Source organism: Quercus suber, unplaced genomic scaffold (genome assembly GCF_002906115.3).
Source record: "Quercus suber isolate HL8 unplaced genomic scaffold, Cork oak 2.0 scaffold_477, whole genome shotgun sequence".
NCBI lineage: Eukaryota > Viridiplantae > Streptophyta > Magnoliopsida > Fagales > Fagaceae > Quercus > Quercus suber.
The window spans coordinates 469,385-483,104 of record NW_027069928.1 but is presented as its reverse complement, the minus strand read 5'-3'; the positions used below and the strand labels follow the sequence as shown (position 1 = coordinate 483,104).

General features: G+C 33.3%; 1 protein-coding gene across 1 annotated transcript; it reads right to left on the bottom strand.

Annotated features, from left to right (window-relative positions):
* Positions 1-4,586: 4,586 nt before the first annotated feature.
* On the bottom strand, positions 4,587-13,659 carry LOC112034313 (insulin-degrading enzyme-like 1, peroxisomal). The gene is made up of 8 exons (XM_065762857.1): positions 13,529-13,659; positions 10,334-10,535; positions 7,864-8,072; positions 7,171-7,295; positions 7,035-7,086; positions 6,871-6,957; positions 5,590-5,712; positions 4,587-5,362 (listed from the first exon to the last, which is right to left on the bottom strand). The coding sequence occupies exons 2-8, from the start codon at positions 10,476-10,478 to the stop codon at positions 5,111-5,113; spliced, it is 993 nt and encodes a 330-aa protein (XP_065618929.1). The 5' UTR covers positions 10,479-10,535; positions 13,529-13,659; the 3' UTR covers positions 4,587-5,110.
* Between the last annotated feature and the right edge of the window lie 61 nt (positions 13,660-13,720).

Sequence of the window (13,720 nt, the reverse complement as noted above, 5' to 3'; positions counted from 1 at the left end):
ACTTTCACGAGTCTTAAAACGCCAGCTGGGAATTAGTAAAACTTACTGTATTTATTAATCATAGAGTACATAATGCCCCTGACTTTTGCCTTATTTTTTAAGGCGGTCTTCAAGTTTTTTTTAATTCCACTCTATCCCAAAAATATTCTATACTTATACAACTTCTTACTTTCATTCTTTTTCTCTTTACAATTTCAAAACAATTCATATCAATTTTTTTTTTTTTTTGGTAAGGTCTAGCTAGGAAAATGAGATATAATTTCCAATCCATTTTCAATCCCAAAATCACCGGTTATCCAACCCATTGACTTTGAGAGTTTGATAGTATAAAAACTACTAAATTTTACTATCTCAATGTTGATAAAGTTCTTCTCAAAAAAAAATTGTTGATAAAATGCTTAGATATAGAATAGCTTAAATACTTAAATGTGAGTACAACTTAACCGTGGTGAGTGGACTCAAAAAGAAAAGGAAAAAAAAAAACAAAAACAAAAAGCTAAATGTGAGTACAACTTAACACTTATTAGTGTGACAAAAACAATAACTAATGTCATTGTAGCAATGGAATAATTTTTAGGTACTATCGGGGTATAGTGAATTGTGCTTCATTCTATTATATTCATGATGAGTTTCACTCATTAAATTCATCATGGAGTCTACCATAAATATGAGATGAATGGACACAATTTCACTATATTCTAAGAGTAACTAAAATTTTTTCGTAGTAACAAGTGAGGATATAATCTATAATCTACAGGTATAATCTACAATTTATATATTATATAGGAATAGGATTTTTTGAATTCTCAATTAAAATATTGACACATCATATAATAGAATAGATATTTTGATTCTTAAAAAAAAAATAGAATAGATATTTTCATATACTAACACAACCATAAAAAATATTTGTTAATAATTACCATAATTATATGTTTAATTGTTTCATATAGAAACAAAATTATAGTAAATACCTATTAACAATTACCATAATTATCAAATTTCATATCTTAATATTTTATATACGAACACAATCATAATAAATACTTATTAATAACTATTCTAAGTATCAAATTATATTTTATAAAACAAAATAAGAGATTAAAATTTATATTTTGAGATAAAATTATATTTTATTAAACTTCACATCCATTGCACCAGTCTATAATTCATTTACCCTACTATAAAAAAATAATTTTACTTTGAAAAAACTTAAACAAAAAAAAAATCAAAATAACCTTAATCACGTGACATTTTTTTTCCAACTACACTATATTTTTGGATTGAAAATTTAAATATATACATGTAACAAATGTCGTTATTATTGATTAAAAAAAAAATTAAAAATGGTCATAAGGTTACTCATGTTATTTTGAACCACATAAATATAAATTAACTTAGTATAAACTTTATCATTTAGCTAATTAAAAGCCACAATGTAAGTAAATAAGCGGTGCGATCATTGGTTTGAGGCGTGACATAAATCTAAAAGTCTTATATTGAATCTACCACACTATTAGTCCATAGAATTTTCAAAATATTTCATAAATATAAATTGGAATGATCTTAATAATGGCTCAGACACTAGTTTCTTATTAAAAAAAAAATTGGTATAAATTAATAAATAATTTTTCATAAGAATTAAAAAGCACATACGGGAAAAGTGCAATTAAGTAGAAACAAGGAGGCATGTGCAAAAATGAAAAAACAACAAATAAGAAGCATTAAAAAGCAGACAGGGGAAAAGTCCAATTAAGTAGAAATAAGGAGGAGGCATGTGCAAAAAGACCTTCCTAGAGAGAGGAAGGAAATAGGGAGGAAGGTGAGAGAGGCAAATGATATAAATATAAATATATGTTCTATTACTTTCTCTTCAAAACGCATTCAGATCTCTTTCAATTTTTCTGGCTTTCTACAGATACACACACAAACCCATATGATCTGAACATCATCTCAGTTTCTCTCTCTCTCTCTCTCTCTCTCTCTCTCTCTGCAACCCCTCCGATATAATACAGTATTAGATATAGCAGAAGGGATCGAAAGAGAAGAGAAGTATGTCAAAGTTTGTGGAGCTTTTGGACATGGGGGTCAGAATAGCCGCAAGATTTCATTCCCACTGTCCCCATACGGCGCGCATGTACTACCACCCTCCCGCCGGCCATGAAGATCATCACCAGCATCATGATTTTCACAGCAAGGAGGACGCTACAGCTTGGATGACGAGTTGTAGTGCCAAGGACAACCCAGCTATTGGCTCTAGATTTGATTCCACCGACTTTATTTTTCTTACTGTTGTCTAAAAAGAAAAAGAAAAAGAAAATACCAAACAACAAAATTTTGGATGTACGGAATTCTTTCATACATAATTTATATTATCATTGGGAGAGTTTTGAAACTTAATATAATCTCATTCTTATTCTTTTTAAGTTTAGTTTTTTCTCTTCTCAATTTTATTAACGTTTTTTACATTTTTTGTTTTTTGGTCTTCTATTTTTTGTCTCACCTACTGCTATTGACTTTGAGGCTTGTGCTCACGAGTACATTTTAATTTTAATTTTTTTTTTTTATTCTTTTATTTTCTGTCCCAACTACCCTTATTCTAAGGTTACGTTTGGTTGGATGAAACAGGAGGATAGAAAGGAAGGGAGAGAAAATAGAAAAAACGTGTTTGCCTGAGAGTGGAAATGAGGAAAGAAAATAGTGGGCCAGATTGTGCATGTTACTCAATTTTAATGTTTTTCACCTCCGATTTTTTTCCCTCAATTTTCATTTCTCTTCCAATAAAAAATGACCACCACCCCCAACAGTCCAACACCAACCCCAGTCCACCACCATGATGAACTCATTGAACAAACCCCAAACTAAACACAAACCCAAAATAGTAGGGGTGTCTATGGGTCATGTCATGTTGAGTCGAGATGGGTTAGTGCTTAACCTACACCCGACTCGATCTAATCAGGTGGAGGAAAACTTGTCTTGACTTCGACAGGAGAGAAGCGGTGGATCGGGTTCTTCACGATTAGAAGATGGTTTGGTTGACATTAGCTAGCTATGGAGAGAGATGAAAAACTATTTAAAATGACGAAGATTTAGTAAGTTCTCACTAGATTCAGCATAGATCTCACTAGATTCAGTGAGATCTCACCAAATCTAGTGGATAATTGGGTTCATCGACAAATATTTCATTAGATTTAGTGAGATTTCACCAGATTTAGTGAATAATTGGGTTTGTCATCGAATTCGGTGGATCTCATTGGATTTGTGAGTTTTCGTGCAGTTAAATGAGATTGAGTTAAATTTTGGAAGGGACTTGTCATTGCCAAATTTTGAAGATGGACACTCACTAGAATTGTATATCGATCACAAATCGAGTCATGTGGGTTGGATTTAGCATGTCTTTGGACATCCATACCCAACAACCTGCCATCATTGCCAGAGAGAGAGAGAGAATAAATTAATAGCAATGACAAATATTACTAAAATTCCATCAACTTATTTGCCACCCAAAACAAAAAAAATAAGTTATGTAAAGGGAAAACAACTCCAAGGTGTTCTCAAAAAACTGTTTTGTAAAGTAAAATTTGGGAACAATAAAACAAGTGCCAAACAAATCAATACAGGTGAAGTAAAACATTTTTTTTATATAAAAATTGAAAACTGTTTTCAAATACACTTGCCAACAAGCTATATATTTTGTTATGGGAGTGACAGGAAATGAATACACTAAAAATTTCACCACTACTTCAAGAAATCATAAAAATGATTAAACTAAGCCATAATGTCATTATTCTTGAGAGTGGGAAACCCTACAAGGATGATGCAGTCCATTATCCAGCAGAATTCTGCTTCATTTTCACAATGGAATTTCAACAAAGTTTTGTGTCTACGCATACAACATGCACTAGCACTAGCACTAGCACTATTTTGCTTATGGTGCACCCCGTCTGAGCGGTGTGTAATGTTCGTTCGTGTGAGACTCTGCAACCGAACAAATGTAGGTGGAGGCAATCACAGTCTACGGTGTGATACAAAAGGCTCTATGGTATTGAAATTTCTCCATGAGCACCACACGCCCATGGTTTTTAATGATCAAGATCGTGGTTAGATGTATCACATCTTACACTCCACTCATGTTTATAACTTGTTACACTAATTTTTATGGTTTTTCATAACCCTTTTCATATATCCACACTTCACACATTAGTCTAGTCGCTTCTAACTTCGACAGGATTTGTCATTGGGATGTTCTGATCTATTTGTGCCACACGCATAAATTTGTGACACCCTTTCATTGAGGCTTACTAAGGTGTTATAACATTCATGCTCTAAGAAAATTATTAAATACTGGAATAATGCTAAATTATTATTTACTAGAAAATATTCATAATTTGAACGTGTAGAGATGTAACCTCACTTGGCAAAATGACTCTGGCTGAACAACTCTCAAAGTAGCTAATATTTTCCGATTTCAGACTTGTGTTTTTAAGCGTTCGACCATCTGTTCAAAAGTTATTCTATGTGGTCTACTAACTCTGCGTCACATGTTATCAACTTGTTGGAAAAAATAAATAAAGTAGAAGTCAATGTAAAAATATGTCAGCAAGAGTTAGAAATTTATATAATCTTGAATGGCAAATTTTTGTAACAACTAGCCACATGAACCACTTTGACCCACGTCAAATAAACAAAAACTTTCGAACGTCATCTGTCATCTGTCATTTATTTGCTATTATTATAAGTCCAGAAATCAAGCTTTTAAAGCATAATTCATATCCGGCCAATTATCATACTGCAGCGAATTTATTTGTGGCCTAAATTTATTCATTTTTAAATGTTTCTACTGTTTCTAAAGTTAAAAATATAATCTGTGCCATTTCTTCAAAAGTAAAACCATATATGTAATTCATGATTTTGGTGCAATGTAGGATACAAGTTTTCATTGTTGAGAACAACTGAGACCTGCACCGTGCTCCATCAATGGACTTCCTGGACCAATTTTGTGTTGTTTTGCGGAATTAGGCGTTGTTTCACCACTTTGGTGAATTGAGATGACAGGAAGTTCTATTTGCAATTCCCAGATTCTTTGCCAACTTTGTTGGAGCTTCACTATCTACAACTTGGAATGATCGGAAACTCCTCTGAATGAACCATAAAGAGACTGTGATCTTCTGAAAGAGAATATATCATCAATTTTCAGAGAGTAGGGTTGTACTGGTTCACTTTTCTCTGCAGTGTACTCCGAACTATGTAGGTTTCCATACACTCCTATACTTAATGTCTTCCTCTGAGGCGCACCAACTTTTATACATTCATTGAAAAAATCTATCAATTCTTGTTGTGTTAGCTGCCTTAAGGCTGCAACCTGTTTCAACATCATCCACAAAGATCAACTACTTGATTCTGTCAATCTTATATGAAGAATAAATTGTCAACTCATGTATGACGTTTTGCCTCTCCAAATTCAAAATTTTCCAAGAGATTCTTTACACTATGTTATTATTATTATTATTATTATTACTATTACTATGATACTAGGGTAGGACTGCTTGGAGCCTCGACAAAAAAGGATCAGATAGAAGATGTTCATACCTCAGATTCTCTCCTATCAAACTTGAGGGTCCCATCAGAAATTTCTCCCCAGTAAAATCTACATTCTTCTCTTAAATTCTTGTGCTTCTCAAGCTTCATATCAATTAATGCATTCACATTGCTCTGCATGACAAGCAATTCAGCAGTCAATTCACCGTGAAACCAAATCAAACCAGAATATTTATATATATATATATACATACATATATATTAATAACAATTATTATTATTATTTAATTTCTTTTTTGCTAAGATACAAAAACAAGAATGATGTTAAGGCCATCCCAATCATCAAGCCTCTAAAAATTCTTTCCTTTTGGTAAACATAAAAACATCAATATTTGAACCCAATTCCATCTATGATGTTCCACCCAAAAAAAATTACAATAATTTATCTAATTTACACCCAAAAAAGGACAACAAAAACAACAACAACACACACACACAAAAAAAATAAAAAATAAAAATAACAACAACTAAGCCTTAACCCCAAAATTTTGGGTTCAAATATGGATTTGCAACAGACTAATCTGGGTCAACAACTTCTTTTTATCTCTACTATTATATCCTTCCAGAATCTTGCTTTCTGTCCTATCTTTCATTAACAATCCTTTTAATATGATTGCTAATGTCCTAATATAACCGTACCATGGCACACAGCCATAATGCTCATCTGTCCAGCATCCTAATCTGATGATTATTTGGAACACAGATCATATAAAATTGCCAAACCACCTAGCACTGAGGAAGTTCTGGCAGTCTTTTTACTTGGGGTATAAGATATTGTGATCCACCAAATGGACACAAACAATTCATTTGAAAACCTTTTAGTAAAAAATGTTCTCAAATGTTACATTATTGCCTTGACTGGCCAATAAGTGGCTATTATAAATAGTTACTCAAAATATATTTTAAAATCCACTTAAGTCAAAAAGTCCATTCACATGTTTAGAAACCCTCCATTTTCATGTTGAAAATAATTGATATGCCTTGACAAATATGAAAAGAAACTCTTGAACTCTTTGCATATGAGAATGTAAATTGTACTTTTCTAATTACTGAACTCTGATTCCAAATTATGTGCGCACAAATTGTCATCCTAAAGATGATGCATGAATCATTTCCATTTTGAGGAGATTAAAGGTTGTCATCCACAGAAATGCTGTTACATATCTACCACCTATATCTCGAGTAAAGAAACATCACCTTAACATGGTGCACAGGTCATGATAAAGCCCACATACAGACAAAAAATTAGACGTGTTAACTACTAGTTCTCACCTTGAATTCTTCATTGGTCATCTCATAAAGTTTACTCTCAAACATCTTGAGAAATGCCTCGACTCTCAAATCAATATTTCCAGGACCCTGTTAATGTTAAGAGAAAGTATATGAGGATTAAGCAAAGGGTCAACATTGTAGAAAGAAAGGGCCACACTATATACCTTCACTGTGGATTGGATGATAAACTGTACTCCACGAATACCAGAATCATTCCTACATTGAGTAAAAATTAGATATTAAAGAGAAGGGCAGATATCCATGCAGCTGTGATAATGAGGGGGAACATATTTTACAAACCTCTGCATGAGCACAGTTATGTACCCAAGTTGCTCAACTGATCTAAGCTGGTGGAATGCTGGTTGCTTTGCAATAAGAGCAAAAAGCTGAAGCTTCACATTCAGCACAAAATCATCACGATGAACCTAGACATTGTTTCAACAGGATTGCATAAAAGAACAGTATCAGAGCCACCACTGTGATATTACATCCAGGTCTCAAGGATATAAATTTCTATAATGATGCACTAAATAGAAGTTTGCATTACATGTTCCATTCTTAAAAACAATAACATACCAGAGGTGTTCGTGCTACACACATGCTTCCCATCCCACCTTTCTATGCTATAAATCAGTTTGTCTTTCACTTTCTCTTAAATGTGGTTAGCTTAAAGGATTGCATGGATTAGTAACTGCTAAGCGCATACTTCCATTGAAGTTTTGCATAGAAGTCATTAAGTCAAAATATAAACAACCTTAAAATTTTCACAGAGAAAATGGCAGCTTAAAATATTTTGCCAATTTCAGACAGAACCTTCTTCAGGATATTTTACCATGCTGCAGTAAAGCAGGAGAGAATAAAAAAATACAGAAAAGTTGATTGCTAACCTCCCCTAGGAACCATTAAGTTTGTGACAAACTCAGAGAGGAAAAATTAAAAGAATAAATCACTCCAGCATTAAACTGGACCACACCATCTTTTATAAGCACGTACCTGAATATAGTGAACAAGGGCAGAATTCTCATCATTTGGATTAAGGCCTTCCGCAGGGTAGAAGTAACTCATGCCCCTTTCAAGTTTAACAATTCTATTTGTCACATGTTGGGACGGGAATAAAGCTTGGCATATAGGGCTTGGACCACTAAAGAAAATATCTTCAATACGCTGAATCATTGACTCTGCTTCACTGGTTTCAATATTTCCTGGGAAGAGCAGATGTTTGTTTGGGGGTGGGGGGTGGAAAGAATAGTAACGAAATGAATTAAAATCAAGACAAGGATGTTTGTTCATAATTGTAATACCCAGGAAAAAAAAAAAAGGTACTTAAATAAATTCACTTTGGGGTTAATAAAAGATTATATTATTATTGTTGTTGTTGTTTCTTTAGGGGTTTCTAGAAAAACTAAGATAATAAATCCCTTGTTAGTTACCAAACTCATCAAAGTTAACGTATGCTATAGAGAGTTCTATAGAGGAGTCTCAAAATTCACAAACGAGAGGAGATTGTGGTGGAACTTTGGAGCCAAGATATATCAAAGCATCCAAGAACCCTAAGGTAAGAAATTCTAATAAGGAGTTAAGGACTCTAATCTCTTCACATTTCCATAATCTAGGGTTTTGGAAATTGATTTTTCAAGATTTTGAGGATTTAAGCAAATTGATTACGTAAAACCTCATACGTTGATTTTGGGTTTTAGGTTTAGATCATTGACTTTAGGATGTTAACAACTTAATTTTTTAAGGGAATTAGTAAACAAATTAACCCTAAACATGATCTTAACATTGAATTTTCGAATATATATATATACTGCATATTGAATTCTACTAGAAAAATTTGAGTGGGAACTTGATTTGGTTCGTAAGAAGGAATTAAAGAAAAATAAATAAAATTATGGAAAGAAAAAAATCTGGGAAATTGGATAAAGATATGGAAACTAAGGGTTCCTTGCTGGCCACATGGTTGTGGTAGAGTGAGGCTCACTCCTTCGCCCAATTAGGCCTGAAAAAAGCCCATTATGGCCCACTTGCCTAGAATAGTCTAGTGTACTTGCCTATAGCCTTGTAGCTCAATTAGTACTTCTTGGTGTTTCCAATGAAGACATCTAGAATTTAAATCATTGAATTATAAATAATAAATAGAGAGAGAGAGAGTAGTGAACCCCACATTGGGCCAAAATTCATCCTAAAGCATGTGATTTCTAAATTATTATAAAGTTCAAAAGGCTGTTTTATATAGGTACTCTCAAAATGTTTAGGTCAAATTTTAAGGTAGTCTTTCTCCAGTTCCAGAAGTAATATATTTTTGGTACTTTTTCAATTGAGGTGCTTTTAAGGGAAAAATTCAAAACACCTCAATTGAACGATAAAATTTATATCATTTCAAACTCAATTGAGCAATATGTTACCTTTTGAAATGATAAAATTTTGTATTAAAATGGTTTTAGCTAGCACATTTTTACATACTTCAAATTTGGAACAAGCATGTGAAAAGTCTAGTGAGAAGAACTAAAAGTTTGAATGAAATAGAAATATAAGATGGTTTTTGTTGTTAAATGAGATGTTATCATATATGATTTTGGATATGGCTACAATGAAAATTGATTTGTTTTGGGAAAATGAACAGTTACAGTCTAACTATGCTTTGGACCCCACAAATGGGAATTATGTTGGTACAGAAGTAGTTACTTCGGGGGCCTATCACAAGGATATAGCATGACCAGTTGACCACAGTCATAACTATTTATTATATGTAATGTTTTAAAACGTTTGTGCTATTTACAAAGTTCAGTGAATTTTTTAAATTATTCAATTATTGTTAATTGCTTTCAACTGTGTAATTATTAGTTCTAAATGAACTTAATTATTGATTACAAACCGACGAACTTTATTTACTATGAATATGATGTTTTTATTACTGTATTTGATGCAGATAGTTAAGGCTAGTGGTTAATTAATGATTTGTTGAGCTCACCCTTTTCTTTCTCTTTTATAGATCTTGAAGAAAAACAATCATATTGGACTAGTGTTGTGGGTGGTGTATGATAGGAGCTTAGGCTAGTATCAGTAAGTGTTATGTGTTGACATTTAAACAACTTTTAAAATTTGTATTTGTGGAACTTCTACTGGTTGTAAGGAGTCTTCGAAAGAGCTTCTATTTATTTCCTTAGCTAATAAGATTATTTGAGATGAAACAGTTATTGTAATTTTATTGGATTTGAATAATTTCTAGAACCATGTTTTGGAGAATTACAGCATTTGATCAAGGGCTCTAGCTCAGTTGATAGAGCACCTCGTTTACAGGCACGCCAATATAGGGCCTTGCACACCAAAAGGTGAAATTCTTTCATGCACGTGGCTGTTGTCACATGCCTAACTCATACGTTTGGGATCATAATGTGACAATAATAAAGAATGGCTGTTATTAAATAAAATTTGCATAAAAAATTAAGAGACTTATAAGAACCTGCAATATAACACTCAAGGAAGGCTCTTGAGAGCATCACTGGAACGAATTTTGCAAGATCTTCAGCTTCAAGATGAGGAAGAACGCCAAGTTCTTCCATCCAAGGCCACGTGTGGTCTTGTAGTATTAAAGAGCAATAGTACATAGCCTGCTGGTAGGGTTGTTGGAACTTGTAATTTTGATACTCCTTTGTTACCGTTTCCTGATAAAGAACATGTGGATATTATGTAATACGCTTTTGTCAAATACACTGCTTGAGATTTTTTATGGAGCCCATAAGTTATAGGCTCTATGGATGAACCCTTCTCTTTTTAATAAGATAAACTAAAAGGGAAAAGGTTTAAGCCCAAATGCACATGATGTCTACAAAAGACCATACCTTAAGAATATAGCAATTACACGATAAAGAATAAACAGAGAAAAAACAATCAAGAAATTTAAATTTAAACGGAAAAAAGGCCCATCAAGTGGAGAAAAAGGCCTCCTAAGGAACATGGCATCATGGAAACATCAATGAGCCCATAAAATATATCTAGGCATAAGGAGTTGATTAGAAAAATTGAAAACACATGAGATATCAATAGGACGGTGTCATGTATTATTACTCAGATTATTATGAACAACACCCCCCCCCCCCCTTTCTACCCCAAAAGCCAGCCAAAAAAATGTAAATAAAGTTTGACCACCTTGTTGTGTATGATTATGTTCATAACTTTATCATGGCCTCCCAAATACTTCCACTTCAGGCTAACATCATTAGTGCAAATTAGTTAAATGAGAAGAATAATTGGACACCAAAAGGTGTGTGATTAGAGAGAGATGTGGGCGAGTGAGTATATGCAGTCATGTGCATCTTGAATGACTAACTTCCAGTTTAAGAAGTTGACAAAGTATTTGATTAGACAATTTACATCATAAGGGCTGTGATAAGAATAAATGGAAACTTAGGTGTCAAATAAAACTTCATTATACCATAGAGGATATTGTGTATTTCATTCTAATAATTTTCAAGATCTGGCCTGATGTACTATGACCCTAGAAGAATACAGAATTTTTTATTTGGGAAGAAGGGGACTGCCGGCAAGAGGAGGGGGGGGGGGGGGGTTTATTTAGGTAGCTATGACTCTGCTAGGCGCAAAGAAAAATAACAATGATGGTATCAAGTACAGTCACTTGCAACAAAATGAATATGAGCAACCTTGATCACCCATGGAAAGCTTCCTTTCATGAATTAAGCTCTTGACAAAAGAAACTAATCGTTAATCTTCGCACATCATCAAGCTTGGTTAGTTTGAGGCCTCTTTCCAAGTCCGTTCGGTTGAAAGAGTGGAAAAGTGGGAGGATAAAAAATGGGGAGAGGATAGAAAAGTGGGAGAATAGAAAAGATTTAGTTTTCTCCCATTAGTGTTTGGTTGAGATGATGGAAAAGTGAAGAGATGGAAAACTTATTTGTTCAATTGAGAAAAAAATGAGAGAATGAAAGATGAAGTTGGTATAAATTTACACCTATGTCCCCCATTAAGTTAAAATAAAATAAAAAGTAACACATTTTTTTATTAAAAAAATTGTGTAAGGACACTTCAAAATCTTAAAAGAAACAAACAAACAAACAAACAAGAATAAAAAAGAATAAAGGAACCAAAAAAACTGGCAAGAATGACGCTCAGAAGAAGAAACCAAAAAAAAAAAAAAAAAGAAGAAGAAGAAAGAAAGAAAGAACCTGGCAAGAAGAATGCCCATGGGCATTTTGGTCAGCTCAAAGATTGAGCTTTTCTCCCCATTTTAGGGAGAAAACACCCACCACTTTTTTTCCCTCCCCCTTCCCAACCAAACAACCACTAAAAATGCTATCTCTCCACTTTTCTCTCCTCAATTTTCCATCCTCCCTAAAATCCCTCCAAACAAACATACAGTAAAGAAGGAACCATGAACAATAATATTCACAAGACATTGGTCTCTCTAATTAAAAGGAATCCTAATATATCTTTGAACTTGGGCAATGAACAACTCAAGTTAGTGCTTTTATATAATAGAACTAAAAATTCACATTAAACAAAAAGAAGCAACAAGTTTCTCTCTTATGCATATTGGAAGAATCTACTCTGCATGAGCAGGGGGTCAATTCTGGATAACTTTTTTTTTTTTTTTTTTGTAAGTAACCAAAAATTGTATTAGAAAGAGAAAAACCCTAGCACAGCAGTGGTGTACCAAGAGAGAAGTACAATCAAATCAAAATACAATGATCAAACAAAATAAAAGAGGAAAACAAGGCCGAGTTTGTTGCTAAGTGTTTTTGCGATAAAGACAAATTGTAAGGATGCAATTAAGAGCATTGATATAGTTCTGTTTTCAAAAGTCTGCCATCAGAACTTTGAGATAACCTACAAAGCATGGACATGGACATGATACAACCCAAGACATGGCTACACAAAAATTATTGAAAAATTAGGACATGACATTGTGGGGATACCAAAATTAAATATATATTAATTTTAGGACACAACACTGGGGATATCAAAATTAATTAATATATATTTTTAAACATATCTAAAATCAAAAGAATATTGTTTTTTTAAATAACAAAATGTTTTTCTCCAAACTCAATAAGGACACGCATGAAGTGACCCTGTCATTGGACATGGACACACCAGGGTTTTTGAAGTGTCCTACTTGTGTTCAGAGAAAAAAATTTAAAGGAATTCAAATGATCATCTGTACAGTATTGTCAAAATCTAAAGCAGGAAAAACAAAGATAAAGAAATAGAGACTAAAACTAGTTCAATAGACAAACATCAATCTACAGAAACAAATCCAATGATTATTCTTAAGCTGATCCACTGGAAAATTACTTCTATGTTTCGACTAGAAGGGTAAAGGGCACTCTATGCATATGTGACTATGTGACATGTGCATGGAATTATTGAGGAATGTAAGGAAAGAAAAGGAATCCATGGACCAAGCTTCTTTGTCACTGTAAATTCATGTGACCAATTAAGAGTGCAACATAACTAAGCCACATCCTATGGGAAAACAGAAAAAGATAAATCACGTCAAAGGCTAGAATACCGTATTCAATAATTGTGCCACACATCTAGCAGGTGATTTACTTGTATGCTCAGAGCACTTGCAGAAGCAAAATCAGCGAAATTTGCAGGCGGCAAACAGTTGAGATCTTTTAGGAAGAATGGGAATTACCTTTATCACAGAAAACCTATCAGGTTTAACTTTGAATGTTGCAATTTTTTCCACTACGCTTTCCAGTAAAATCCTCAGTTTGTGATTGTAACCAACCAGAGTCACCTAAAGAAGTAAACCAAACAGTTAAAACAAATAGCATCATGCTTCCACAGATTTTTTTAGAGAGAGAGAAGTGGAAGGGAAGATAAA